The sequence below is a fragment of the Pelodiscus sinensis genome, chromosome 2 (assembly GCF_052426305.1).
Source record: "Pelodiscus sinensis isolate ZL-2025 chromosome 2, ASM5242630v1, whole genome shotgun sequence".
NCBI lineage: Eukaryota > Metazoa > Chordata > Testudines > Trionychidae > Pelodiscus > Pelodiscus sinensis.
In genome coordinates this window covers 143541886-143556708 of record NC_143053.1, presented here as the reverse complement: position 1 = coordinate 143556708, position 14823 = coordinate 143541886, and the positions used below count along the sequence as shown (strand labels likewise).

Below are 14823 nucleotides of genomic sequence, written 5' to 3'. Positions count from 1 at the left end.
ATCGCTTAAATACTTACTTAAGTCACCCCTGCTGGAAAGAACAGACTCGTCTTACATAATAAAAATGCAGAGGTATTCTATATTTTGCAATGCATGCAATCTGACTTTGAGAGATTCACGTATGACTTTATAATAATATAATTAATTTTGCATACCCAAATCTCCAGCTGCTGCAGCGCTAAAGCAAAGCACAAAAAATGCATAGTCTTTAAAAGCCGCTCTGCAAACATAGAAATTTAATATTCAGACGTAATCGTCTGATCGATTGTTCCACATAACCGAAATATGAATGCGTGTTATATAAAGCTTTGGCGTTCACAGTTTCTATTGTAATGTAATACATGTGTATTAATCATCAGGTAGGAAAGCAAGCCTCATTTCTGTAATCTGTTGCTCTGAGTTTACCGGTTGTTTATCACTTTCTTATCACGAACTGGGAAGTCTAGATTTAATGATAAGCAATACCTGTTGGTGTTAACCTCCTCCCCCTCACCTTCCTTTTTAAGGACTGAATCTCCTATAGGCCACAGGAATTAATTCCCTATGTCTGGTGGACAGATCTCTTCTGAATGCTGGGAAGAGAGGGAAATTGGCTCAGGGCTCGGGGGTTATAGGGTAGGGGTTCTACAGGGAAGGAAAAACAAACAAACATAGGTTACTTAAACCTTACACACATCCATATGCTTGACGAGGTAGCTTTAAACAGCACGTTTCCCAGAGAGCACACTGAGCCTGTACTAGAAAGATTATTTAAACGGCATCTTACTGTGTATTATTTTATTAGCAGCATGTTTAATTGATTAACAATAGGCTGCCCCAGTACCCTATAATTCTTCAGTTATTGCCATCTTTCCTTCCTGTCAGTTTCTAATACATTCCCCAGCGTAGTCTGGTTTGATGCATTTTTCCCATCCACCCAGCTATAATGATATGAGGTCTCCTGTAAATAATTCAGCTATAGAGCCGACTGCACTTTTTAAACTGCTATATTAGGTTTTATAAGATGTAGTGAAGACAAAATGCAGGTTTAATGTACCAGGGTCCAGTATAGAAGTACTTTCCGGGCTTTAATGTTTTTCCTGTTGGTGACAGCTATTTCATTAAAACTTGGTTACCTTCAACAATTACTACTTCACAGGTTAGGTTAACATCTCGAGGACAGATCCTGGATTCTGTAAGCAAAACTCTCACTGATGGATTGTGATTGAATAACAAGTATATAGCTGAGAACATCCATGGGCCTAGATATGTGCGAGTCAGAGATATAACAGAAATAAACAGACCAATGGAGACTGGTAGGGAAGTACCCTACCGGTAGGTGGGTTGTGCACAATGTGCACACCTGTGGTAGATGGGGGTGTGCTTTTTTATGGGAAAGGGGTTATCTAGGAAGGTAAGAAGGGGAGGAGAATGTGATCGAGCTACAATTCCTGCGCACTAATAATAGAATTCAAATGAGGATTATGTGTGCAATTAACAACAGACTTCTCAAAAGTCTCTCCAGACCAGTGAGCCTGAGAAAATATAGACCAATGCCTTCACCTCGACTTCTCCCTTCTGATATGTTGTAAAACTGCCAGCATTCGGGGTGGGCAGGAATGATCATATTCCTGAAGTTTATTATGCGCTGAATGTTTATTCTAATGGACTTCCTCGCCGAACTGTAAGGAGAGGGCTTGCACCCCTGCATAGTCACCTAGGCCTCCCCCAAGCAGACAGAAACCGAAAGTAGGCTGGAAATTGACAGATTCCTCTTTGGAGATGGACATTGCACGTAGCTTGGCCACTTGTGAAAAGCTGTTCTGAAAGTAGACAGCTATTAGTGCCATAAATGGACAATCCTATACAGTCCTCGGTCTATCCCTGTGTGTCCTTCCCGCCTGTTCACCATACACAGGGCGACGCTTGTACTTGTGCTCTCCCCCGGTATCACTGGCAAGCCCTGCGCGCGAGTCTGTGTGATCGTCTGTACGATAGAAGGGGGGTGGATAGGCACCTATTGCAATGGAGACAGCGTGTGCAAGCCTAGTTGTGGCTCGGAGCCGGGAGAAACTGATCAGCGGTATCATCCTTTGGCTTGAGCAGCGCGCTGGCTGTCAGACAGCGAGGGTGGCTTGTAATGCATGACAACAGCCTGCTTCCCTCGCTCCCTCCCTCCCTCCCTCCGCGGGCGGAGAGGGAGAAGGAGAAGGGGGCGGGCCCGTCGGAATATGCAGATGAGCCGCGCTGACGGACAGCTCGGCTTTCCAATGTCCCTCAGCAACTCGAGCGCTCCTTCCTTCAACTCTTCACTCCAGACTCTGGGCTCCCCCCAAAATCCAGGCTGGCCGGCGCTGGGGGAGCGGGCTGGCGGGCAGAACTCCATATGCAGCAGCCACTTGGCTGAGCCGGGCTCGCTCTCCCCCTCTCTCCCTGGCTTGCCTTCTCTCCCCCCCCTCCCCGCTCTGTCGCTCCCCAGCTACTTCCCCCCTCTCCCCCATGCCTTTCTCCTCCGGGGTAGGCTGCTGAGCGGAGCCGCCGCCGTTGTGGTGCTGGCCGGGGCGCATGGGGGGCCAGTAGGACAAGGCTCATTCTCGGCGCAGCTGCCCCGAGCCGGCCAGGGAGAGGGAGAGGGAACACGAAAGCAGCAGCAGGAGCAGCAGAAGCGCCCGGGCCGGTCACCCTCGCCCCCTCCCTGCTCCTGTGCACGCCCGGGCGAGCCATGTCCTATCCTCAGGGTTACCTCTACCAGCCCCCCGGCTCGCTGGCTCTGTACTCCTGCCCGACGTATGGGGCGTCGGCTCTGGCGGCCCCCAGGAGCGAGGAGCTGGCCAGGTCTTCGTCGGGCTCGGCGTTCAGCCCTTACCCGGGATCGGCAGCTTTCACCGCCCAGGCGGCGGCCACAGGCTTCACCAGCCCGCTCCAGTACTCCACAGACCCCGCCACGGGATTCCCCTCCTACATGGTAACTACCGAGCAAAATCCTCGCCGTCTTCATTAGCATCCGCATCCTCATCCTCCGCAGCCCCTGTCTCCCGCACACGCGCCCGCAGTCACAGAGCCCCGGCGGCACCGCCAGGCGCCGAGCGCAAACTCCGCCGCCTGCTTCTGCCCTTCCCATCCCGCGCCTAGAGCGCAAACCCGGGCAGGGCGAGCGGGGCCAAGGGAGAAGCGGTCGGGGGAGCCCTGGCACCGCCTCGCTCCGGACCCTGGCGGATCTCAGGGCTTGCGAACGGGAAAGCGAGCCTGGTCGGTCTCGCGGGTCCCTGTAGCAAAGAATCCGCATTGTCTGGAGCAGTTTGGTGGCTGCGGTTTGTGCTGCAGCAGGAGAGGGGAAGAATTTTTTTTTTCGTGCTTTTCTAAGCCAGCGTTTAGGGGAGCTCTGGGAAGGGAGCCCGGTGCGGTTTCAGTGACTTTCAATGCGTTGTGTGCTAACTGGATTTTAGGGATGAAAAGGAGCATCTGTTGGCGAGCTGTGAGCTTCGCTCATGCCCAAGATGGTTGTGGTGGCCGCAGCTTCAGATTTCACTTTGTTGTCATTAGTTAAAGGGAGCATTTGAAATTGTGTGTGTGTGTGTGTGTGTGTGTGTGCATGCATATAGATATATAGATATATAGATATAACTATATATACATATATATATAGTTATATATATAGTTTAAGTTATATAGACACACATCAGGAACGTACGGTCGGAGACTCCAGGGTGGTTTTGATTGGTGCCAGGAAGGGGTGGCAAAAAAAGATTGGTTTTATTTCCATATAAACAGCGAGAAAGCCAAATGTTTTCTGACTGTAACATTCTTAAGCAGAAAGGCTCGCGCAGTCTTTATTCAATGCAATGTGAGTGATCTGAAGATCTGCCCCGCCTGACTTCCCTGTCGAGGAGCAGTAGATAAGTGGCTGGAAGTTGCAAAGTGTGTTTGTCGACTATTAAGAGCATTAAGGTGTATTTGGGGCCATGACTCGCAGAGTCCCTTCCCTTCTCTCGGATTTTTAAACGCCCTTAAAGTTATCGACTTCCTTAGTTACATCTCCAACTTTTCTTGCGTTCGGCAGATGTAAATAAGCGCAATGTAAACGTTAAAGGGCGAATTAAAATGCTAATTACATCGCATTTAAACAATTCGAAACGGTGCATACCTTCTGATTTGCAAATTGGATTTGCAATGCATTAGTGCAGTGAATTGCTAAGTGGCGGCTTTGTTGTATTTTCTATAGCGAAAAGGAAACATCTTTTGAACCTTTGAGAGAAACGTAGATCTCAAGACACTACCTGCAAGGCCTTTTTAAAAACTGTCTGCGTGACTCCGAAATAATTTGGGGAGATATTCAATTACAAGGAGCTGAAATTAATTGAAGATTAAAAGATCAGCAATTTAAGTGTAATCGGGCAGGGGAGGGAGGGGGAATAAAATCGTAACGGCCTTTGAGTACCTTGTTTTGCTATCGGAATAGGAATGTGAGATACCAATCCAGGGAAGTGCAAATAGAATCGCTGATCTTTTCTTGACAACGCACTAATGACTAGCAGCAATAACAAATTGCCAACCCACTGTTTTGGCCTTTCCAGGGCTCTCCTTACGACGCTCATACGACGGGGATGACCGGGGCCATCAGTTACCATCCGTATGGCAGCCCTGCTTACCCTTACCAGCTGAACGATCCCGCTTACCGGAAAAACGCCACGCGAGATGCCACGGCCACCCTGAAGGCCTGGCTGAACGAGCACCGGAAGAACCCCTACCCCACCAAGGGCGAGAAGATCATGCTGGCCATCATCACCAAGATGACCCTCACCCAGGTCTCCACCTGGTTCGCCAACGCCAGGAGGAGGCTCAAGAAGGAGAACAAGATGACCTGGGCTCCCCGCAACAAGAGCGAAGATGAAGATGAAGACGAAGGGGACGGGGCAAGAAGCAAAGAGGAAAGTTCAGACAAGGTGCAGGAGAGCAACGAAGCTTCTGCCGAGGACGAAGGTTAGGCCCAACGCGATTGTGCTAGCCCAGCTAGAAGGGTCCCACAGGGGTACGCGCGCAAGTGCGGGATTGATTTAAAGACACTGTCACTGCCCACAAATTGGGACCGGGGTTCAGCGCCTTGGTGCCGTGGGATATGCTTAAAACTCATGCCCCATGCCCTCTAGCCTCACTCAGTAGCTCATCTTCGCCCTGAACTGGTTAATAACAATAGCAAAGGGGGATCTAACTCTGCAAGGAGCCATTCCCCTAAAACCGCCAGGCACAGCATTCGTGTGAGTGAAAGGCCAGTTGCGCTCTGTCGGGCTTTCGTGCAGCCGTAGGGGTAGCTCCTGGGATTGTTCCTACAGTTCTAAGTAGTCAGCGAAGGGGTTGATTCCAAGCGCCGCTTTTCCATCCGTGTTGGCAATGCGCGGGCTTCTTTCTCTCCTGTCCCGCTCCCTGTAGTCTGTGTCACTGACTGTGCCCTTGTCTGTTTGGCTGGTGCCTTTGCAGGGATCAGCTTGCAGGTGGACTCGCTCACGGATCACTCCTGCTCCGCGGAGTCGGACGGCGAGAAGTTGCCCTGCCGAGGTGGGGACACGTTCTGCGAGTCCGGCTCGGACTGCAAGGACAAATACGAGGACATCGAGGACGACGAAGATGAAGAGGAGGAAGCGGAGAGAAACCTTCCCGCTAAGCCTGTGACTTCCTCCCCCCTCACCGGGGTGGAAGCCCCCCTCCTTAACCACCCCCACGAGAGCGCCTCAAGGAACTCCAGTAAGGCTACTCTGGACAACAGGATTTCCCCAACTTCGGAGACTCAAGCTAATAAGCCCAAGCTCTGGTCTCTAGCTGAAATAGCCACCTCGGACCTTAAAAATCAGAACATGGGCCAAAGCTGTCAGCCACCGACTTTATCGTCAGTAACGCCCTCTTCTGCTTCGCACACTTCTGCCTACTCTCCCTCTTCTCTCTTAGGAAGGCACATTTATTACACTTCACCTTTTTATAGCAATTACACCAACTATGGGAACTTTAACGCACTCCAGAGCCAGGGGATCCTGAGATATAACACCGCAGCAATGGCTTCGAACGAGGGACTAGGTCAGACTGTACTAAATACCAACTCTGTTCACAAACAGAGCAGTGACTCTTTGAAAACGATCACTAATCAGCTAGAGCAACATTACAGGCCCTCTAGTTATGAGTCGAAGAAAGGTAGGTGACTGATTGCTTCTATTCTTCCCAAAGGCAAAATGACTTCTATGCCCACTGTAGATAAAGAATGCTTATTTGGACAAACACCATCAGCAGCAGCACACAATTAAACCGACAATACTTAGGAAAAGGAGATGGAGCTAGGCAATATATTTTGGGAATTTAAAAATGTTCCATTTGACGAAGAGAAAAAAATAATAGAGGCATTAAAAAAAATTTACATCCTAAATATGTAGCTTAAAAGTCATTATATTTATATATTTGTAAATATTATAATGTTTATGTTTTGTGCATTGTGTTTAGTAAAAAACAAAATTTTGCTTCTTTAATATTGAGGACTAACTGTAGTTTTATTTGATTTAAGTGAAAGAAAATAAAAATATCCAAGTTACCAAATTATATCCTCCACAAAGCCTCTATTTTCCCCATGAAGTTTTAATATTGGTATAACAAATTGTCTGATTTTAAAAACGAATTAAACCCCCTGGTGCTACCATTATCCTAACTGAAGTTATAAAATATTAGTATGAACGTTTGAAATGGTTTAGTTATGAATTTTGTGCAAGTGAGTTTTGGGACACACACACACACACACACACACTGTATAATCTAGTTAGCTGGCTGTGTCCTGTGACTAACTGACGGTTATATTTTGACAGATCCCACTGACGTCTGCACAGTAGGAGTACAACCATACCTATAGAAGTGCAATCACACAGCAATGCAAGTAAGTGAGAACATTTTCTATTACACTGACCATTTGGCATCAGGTCCGAGACATATTGCACAGCCGTAAAGTTGCCTAACATTAATTTCCTGCTTCATTACGTAAGAGTCTGATTACAAAGTAATATGCTCTTTTCTGGTCTTTTAAAAATCCCTTATTACAGCTTTTCTCTGCTTTATATTCTTTTGTAAGTCAATTTAGATGGTTCCCAACCACTTGACATGACCTTGCTTTTTTCCCCATATGCAAAGCAAAAATTAAGGAATATTTAAATTTTATAGAGATATTTTTAAATCTTTGTTAAATAATTTTCTAATAATTAACACAAATGTATTAAGATATTATCACATTTGTACATTGTGTTTCACAGATTATCAATTTAAATTAAAAAGGACAATTTTAAGATTTCAGCATGCATTTCTAGGAGGGCACTGTATCTCTGGAATTGTCTTATGCCTGGTGAACAATGGCACCTTTACAATCTTCTATGTTTAAGACTAACCAAAATACTGGAGATATTTTAAACCTAATATTTCAAGAGAAAAAAAATCCAGAAGAGTGAGCATTTTAGTGCGTTTAAAAAACCCAATTTAATGATGTATTCGTGTGTATCTGAAAGATTTTGGATGATCTGGTTTTTTCCTTGGTCCACAGGTAGGTGTCACAATTGCTTTGAAAAAAGTCAGCAAGCCATCATCTCTCCCCGAGTTAATATATAGAACAAATCTCTAAATCCGGATCACATCTTGTGCCACTGTATAAAGGAAGACCACAGAGCACTATTAAATCGACAGACTCTAATTATTAAACCAGAATTTTGTTGGACATATGTGAGTTTGCTGGTATAGTATAGTTTCCCCAATGTATGTGTTACTTTTGAAAACAGATCTGTTTTTTCTCAGGATATCTTGAATAGATCACTTCATTGCCACGGTAAATATTCGATAGGTGTGATAGGATTTATTGTAAAATTTATTTGTAAGAGATGGATACCGTAGGGATAACAAAGATGTTATTGGAACACGAGTACTTAAAAAGTGGAAACAAATTTGATATTTATTTTTGTAATGATATAAAAGCTTCTAGTAATTTATGCAAGTTGTATTGCAATGAAATCTAAACTTTTTGTAAATAAATTTTGCCTGGTTTTTATTTGAAACGTTAATGGTTATTCAATCTTTGGTTGTTTAACAAGATTTCTTTACTAATTTATATCTTTAATTGTAAATAAAAACAGACTAGTCTGCAACAATATGGTGTTTTGGTTCATTTTCCCCTAGAATAGTAAAAGTAGTAGAAGTTATTTAGGAAATAATCATAAAATTGACAGAAGTTGCAATTTCATCTCATCATTTTTAGAATAAAAAACCCCAAAGAAGCTAAAAAAAACCTTGTGAATAATACTTTGCTTAAGTGAAGTTCAGAGTTGTTCTATATGTAGATAGATATAAAGATATACGTACTAGCACTGGTACATTTCTTACAAGCGAGCAGCGATGCAATTATTTGTAGTATTAGCACTTTCCAATATCCTTTTCCATAAATAAAAGATCTTTATAGCCCTTTTTAGTTTGCTAGCTCAAGCAATCATTTATTTTTATTCTGGATAAGCAAAGTCCAGAAGTGCTGAAAAAGCAAGAAAACAAAATTCCCTAGCCCCTAATTTTTATGTTTTTTCTTCTTCTAAGCCACATGAATGATGTTTGTAATGCTGAGAAATCCACCGTGATTAGACTCAGAAAATCAGCTACCCTATCATTTTAATTTTCAGTAAAATAATGAGAATCACCATTTAATATAATTTCAGAAAAGAAACGAACAGTCATTTATTTTCCCCAAAAGATAAATTGAGTGAATATAACTTACGGTTATAAAACAAGAATAATAGCTTCTTAGATTGCCCTTTAATCAATCATACACTTATTTTTTCAAGAGGCTCATCTATTTTATTCCGTGATTAATAATGTTTCAGCGTGAGAGCATTATTAGATCCCAGCAGGGGAGATCCTGGATGCTTTTAGCTGCTTTGGAATGGTCAGTTGGGGTTCATTATGGTCTGATATTGAACAATTTATAAAATCTTGTCTAAACATCTGCCAGCTCAGATAGGCCGATGTGTCTGAGGATGGGAAATTGCTGGACCAGTTGATATTGACAAACGGATCTCTCTCCAGTGGCTTTTTGTTCAGTGAAAATTAGTGGCCTCTTGCTCAGGTCTTGTTAGAAAGGGCATTTGAAAGTGATCTTAGATACTTCAGGCAGTAGCCCAGGGAATGTTAACTGGTTAAAGAGCCATTCTGGTCTGGAGTCAGAAAATGCACCCTTATGGTCTTTGAAAAAACCTACCACAGTTGCACTGGTAAGTTATAAAGATGTCGAGCTGATTAAGAAAAACATAGCAGTGTGCCTTTCAACACATAAGGCAGACATTAGTATTACAGTTCTAGGAAACTGCAGGGTGTCCAGAGATATATATCTTGCCTACTTCAGACATTTTAGGGTGATAGTTCCCTGTCGATATAACACAATGTTTTAGCATGTAAGTACAATGCAACTCTGTATCTGCATATAATATGTAGCACAATTTTGCAAAAATCTACACAGCCTTCAGAGAATGCTTTGTCTTTAGATAAATGTGGAATATAAATGCAAACATTTGGACACAGTCTCAAACTGTTTTATAACTGTGGAAATTAGAAGCGTTATACAATGAACTTTTTATTTTCCGTTGAGGTATTTTCTGTTGGAGCCTCTTTCCTCCGTGTCTTAGTTAATACACCCCTCTCCCCCCCACCACCACCACTTTTCCTTTTATGTCCCAGGTCTTCCGTGGGACACAACGTATACATTGCAGTTGGTAAAAACCAAAAGCTGTGGCAGAGATTAGAAAAGGGTAATGACATTCCTTTGATGTTTCTACGCCCAAAGAATTATAAAAGATTTCCATAATTTACCCACCCTTGCTGGTCTTTAGACCTGGATTTCTTTCTGGGAAGGAAAGTAGAAAGATTTGGGAAACTCGCTTTTAAATATTCACTATGTATGTAAAACCCAATGGGTTTCTATCATCCTCTTTGAGAAATTCATGAGCGCTCATGGGGGTGGTGTTCATCCTTGTCCGAGATGTGGCAAATACATTTATTTTTTCATCGAAAATTAATGGGCGAGAATCTCAATGCCAATCCCAGTTAGTGTTTAATAATTAAAATAAAAAGCGGGAGCAAAGCGGAGCTGTGTTAGGTTGTTGGCACAAACAGCGTGATTAATTCAGGAAGGAAAGAAAAACGTTTGGACAATAAAGGAGTACTTTGTGTACAGTTTGTTTCTCATTGACGCTAATCAGCCCGTTGGGATTAATATCTCACGCCCATCCCTTCATTTACTCCAAATTCCTTTCGCCCCCTCCCTCCCCCCAATCTTTGTAAGAGCTAGAACAAACCGTCTCTTCTGCAGGGCGAGAGATTTCATTAGGGTTGATTTACGGAAATGCAAGCTTTAATCTCAGGTGGGATCCCCGAGGGACTGGGGCTGTTGTCAAATAGGAGCAGAGGCGCGCTCCACTTTACACTGCCTGGGCTGGGCCTTTCCTTGCTCCCTTCAAATGTCAACATTTGTTCGCCGTGAAAGAGTTATTGTTTCAGCAAAGCTGCTCTCCACCAGCCTTTGAAAGTTGAAAGAACTTCACCCACCGTTGTTTGATGGAGGCGGGGGGAAGGAGGGAGGGAGGGACGGAGAGGCACCGCACGGCACAGGCCATAGACAGAAAGGGAAGGACTTTGTGGGAGTCGCTCCTGGAGACAAGTTCACGGTTTGAGCGGGCTACGGAGTTGAAAGGAAGAGCTAACGTCCATTGTGATAGACACGAGCGATTCGGTTTCTGTTGGTTCCGCGGGCAAACCTAAGAAGTGAAGAGCTCTGGGGGGCGTTTAAAAATAGATATGAATATTGAGGAGACCGAGATTAAAAACAAATTCTCAGGCAAAGAAACAAAGAGCGAGGCGGGCTCTGTAACTCGCAGCCACCAGGCGCACCCGAGCCCAGCAGGGGCATCCAACAAGCCATCACACAAAGTCTGTCCCTGTCCCTTTCCTCAGAGGGGCGGTGCCTGAAGTCCCTGCGCGTCCCACTTCCTAGACTCCCAGTGACGCGCTGGGGAATTTAGGGGGTATAATCAAGGAGAGATCGGTCCCTGGATCCGACAGCGGAGACAGTCATTACAGGCATTCTTAGCCAGCTCAAAGAAGAAAAAAAAACCCCGAACCACTCTGCTTTGGAAGTGTCTCTTCCCGTCACTTTTTACGTCTTACTTTAAAATGAGTTAACCTCCAGCTCCACGTCAGCCTCATTAATAAACCGCAGCAGAAATTCACTTAACGAAGACTTGTATTGCTTCTTCACACTAGCAAAAAAAAAGGGGGGGATTAATTTACGAGATATATCGTTTGATATTGCTATGTATTAAAATATTTCCCAAATGCATGCACAATCTTCTGAGTTAACGAAAAAAACATCCCTTTTCTTGTAGGATAAAAAAAATAAAGTAAAAAAATCATGCCTTTCTCGTTAACCCAGCAGCTGACGATTCAGATATGTTATTGGGTTAGAAAGAACGTTAAAAAAAAAGCAAAACGTAAAGGGGAGAAAACAGAATAGAGGTGGGGTTTTTTTTTCAAATGAAGTTATGCGGCCCACTCTGGGAATATTAGAGAAATACTACTTAATTGTTCTGAATATTATTTTGCTCCTTTGACGCGTCATCTAAATTAACACGGCAACAATAGGGGAATCTCTAACAGCGAGTTGATATGTTGGTTACAAATAATTATTAGGGCGAGCGGTCTGGGATCCTTTCTATGGGAGCATTTTACCTGAAGACAGCCTGGCAGAGGTGACAGCTGGACTCCGCAATCTGGAACCGTTCTTCCCCTCCCCCAATCCAGCCCCGAATAAATCACAGGAGAGTGCCACTGTTTCGCATCCAGGCAGGGCAAGGTCTACTGTATTTTCCCGAGAAAAATAAAAGGACTTGACTGTCTCGCTTGAAGGAAAAGACATTTGCTTCCCGAAACAGGAATTTACTTGTCATGGCTGTAATCTGGGAAATACAAGTAGCCTTCATAGAAGAGAGAGAAACTCACTTGAGCCTTAATTCCTCTCAACGGTGTTAAAATAGGCCGGCATTATTTAACAAAGTACTTTGACAAAGGGCTTGAGTTATTCATTCTGTGGGGCTTAAACAAAATAAAGAAATGGCAAAAATAAGAACGATATGTTTTCACCCTGGGCAGCAGCTCTGTGGCTACTTTAGAGACTGTCTTAAACGCACAGAAAAAATAAGTATGTGCATTTTTATAGAGAGATAAATTGACAATTTATTGTGTATAACTTCTGATCAATTATTAATCGTTAGTGTCAACACCAGGGTTATAATTACCTTCAGTTATTTAAAGGAATATTTATTTTTCCTTCTCTCTGATCTAGTAATTAGTTAATGCTCTGGTGTAATGAACTCGAAGCTGATTTGATTATGATTTAGACAGTTTCCTCCGCTCTCTTGGCAGCCCTTCTGCCCAGCTCTCAGGAGAGGGAAGCGCCCCGTTTGCAGAAGACGACGTTGACTAGCGAAAGTCACAACGTGCCCTCCCCAGTGCATCAATAACGATTCTGGAGGAAAAGAGGGAAATGACGGACAAATAGACCGCAGCTGGAATTAATAAGGCTGATCAAAGTTGGTGGGGTTGTGGCTGCTCGCAGCAGCAGTAGGTCCGAGTCCTATAAAGGTGCCAGCACTCGTTTGCTTTTCTCTGCGAGATCAAGAGACGGGATAAACCTGCCCACTTTAACGCTTGCGCGAGAAAATAAGGGGCTTGATTTTCGGTTTCCCTTAAATACCTTCAGGAGAATATAACTGCAGCAGTTTAAAGTTAGGAAGCAACGTGCTCTGATGTACCTGTTAGACTATACCAAATTCCAGAACAAGAAGGGGGGCGAGCGACGTTTTTCTCGTGGGGCATCTGAAAAGTCACTCACATCTGGAAGTTAAACAGCAATGCTAGCAGCCTTAAAGTGAGAAGTTCGAGTAATTCATTTGGAAGAGAGGGAGACACTTTTTTTGGGAGGAGAGGGAAACCTAGCACGGAGAAGCATGCTTTCTACTGTGAATACTAAGACTTCTCTCAGAAAACTGTTTCTACTAATATCTTAAGAGCCTTTTCAGGGCTAATATCTTATAATAGCTTCTAATATCTACTGTCTTAAGAGCCTTTTTAAGGCAGCTGATCAGCAGGAAGGTGCCGGAAGGCAGGAATAATGACTGATTTGTTATATCCCAACTATTTCAAGTGACTGGTTAAATTCACCAGACCTGATACCTGAAATAAATACACAAAAATACAGCCTTAACTATTAAACATTTGAATCCTTTTTGGTCAACGTTTTGAAAATCTAAATATCTGTTTTGACCACACCCTTTCCTTGGAGCTAAATAGTATTTACGGAGACATCGGTAGACTAACGTTGAAGACCAATGAATTAAAAATAGCAGGATGGGATGTTTCCCCCAACTACAAAACCATTGCAATGGGAATTGCAGGCTAAGTGAAAGTTTTCAAATTAATTCAGCCTGACAGCTTTGCTATCACCCCGCTCCCTTTTCTGTAACTGACCACAAATGAATGCAGCTTCCAGAGTGTGTGTTTTAATTTGTCACATCAAGGCAATAAAAGGCAGCAATATATACTTAAGCCAGTTAACATTGTAATAACAGGTTTAAAGAGCAATTAAATGGTAGTGAGTCGCATGTCTGATTTTCTATAGGCATTACCACATCAATGGTACCTTTTAGACTGACTATAACTTAGCATGATTGTCTCAATTAGTTTAGCTACATGATAGTTATCCTGAACTCTTTGTGAGTAATCAATGTTACGCAAGCTCACTGGAAGGAGCGTTTAATATGGGAGAACAAGACGTGAAGAGGGTAACTGACATGCACCTCATATTTCCAGAAGGCGTATCTGTTTCCCCCTCTCCCGAATGAAATAAACAATAATTTATAGTCTTATAAATCTGTTTCCTAAATCATTGTAGCAAAACGTGGATTTATAGGCAAATAACTACTATAGGCCGTTGCCGATAAATGAAACAGTCATTTTAATTTAACGTCAAAGGCGAGTCATCCCTATTATATTTCTCTTTTTAGTGCCAAGCGCCCATGATGTTTATTGTCACGACTCAGTCGCGAACTACAAATAACCTTGAGGGATGTTTACATCACATTATGTGTATGTATAATATGCTCAGATCCCACTCTATTGATATCGTAATAAGTCCAAAACTTCGCGTTCTAGGTATAGAATGGTACATATAAATAGTAGGGATACTTTGGAGAAAAGCGATCTCTAAAATGCGGGTGTAAGTGACAACGGAAAGAGAAAGGTCCCGTAAGAGCAACCAGCTGCTGAGTAACTTGCTAATGTTTCACCACCTACGGGCTCTCTCTTCATACCAAGCTGTGGGGGCGGCCAATAAAACACGAAAATGCAACTTTAGCGCGAGTTGTGTGAACTGTTTTAAAACACGAGCAAGTTCGTGGTATTTTCTGACAAGGAAAAAAAAGAAGCGCACCATTAAATTTTAAGATAAACAAGAGGCGGGGCAATATCTGCTGTGGAAGTTATTCTCATTAGTCCTAACAACGTCTCTCCATTAGACAGAGCTGGAGTCAAGCTCAGCCTGAAGATTTCAGATCTGCAAGCTTTTTTTGCATGCACATTACATTTCTGTCATGCTTTGCAGCAGAACACGATATCCCCAAAGAACCCAAAGAGGGGGAAAAAAACCCTACCCTGACAGCAACCATTAGTTAAGAGTGCAATGAATAAACCCCTTGCACAAGAGTATCAGAACTAATTAAGATTCTGTTTAGCAGCCCTGGA

At 43.5% G+C, this 14823-nt stretch overlaps 1 protein-coding gene across 1 annotated transcript; it reads left to right on the top strand.

The window, feature by feature from the left end:
* The first annotated feature begins 2247 nt into the window (after positions 1–2247).
* IRX2 (iroquois homeobox 2) lies at positions 2248–8156 on the top strand. The gene is made up of 5 exons (XM_006137082.5): positions 2248–2944; positions 4554–4959; positions 5455–6159; positions 6819–6886; positions 7541–8156. The coding sequence occupies exons 1-4, from the start codon at positions 2702–2704 to the stop codon at positions 6860–6862; spliced, it is 1398 nt and encodes a 465-aa protein (XP_006137144.2). The 5' UTR covers positions 2248–2701; the 3' UTR covers positions 6863–6886; positions 7541–8156.
* Positions 8157–14823: the final 6667 nt, after the last annotated feature.

Bases quoted from the DNA above. Each gene is read 5' to 3' on its own strand.
- IRX2 (XM_006137082.5), top strand. From the start codon at position 2,702: ATGTCCTATCCTCAGGGTTACCTCTACCAGCCCCCCGGCTCGCTGGCT. The intron at 2,945-4,553 runs GTAACTACCGAG...TGGCCTTTCCAG, and splicing joins CGGGATTCCCCTCCTACATG to GGCTCTCCTTACGACGCTCA. The intron at 4,960-5,454 runs GTTAGGCCCAAC...GTGCCTTTGCAG, and splicing joins AGCTTCTGCCGAGGACGAAG to GGATCAGCTTGCAGGTGGAC.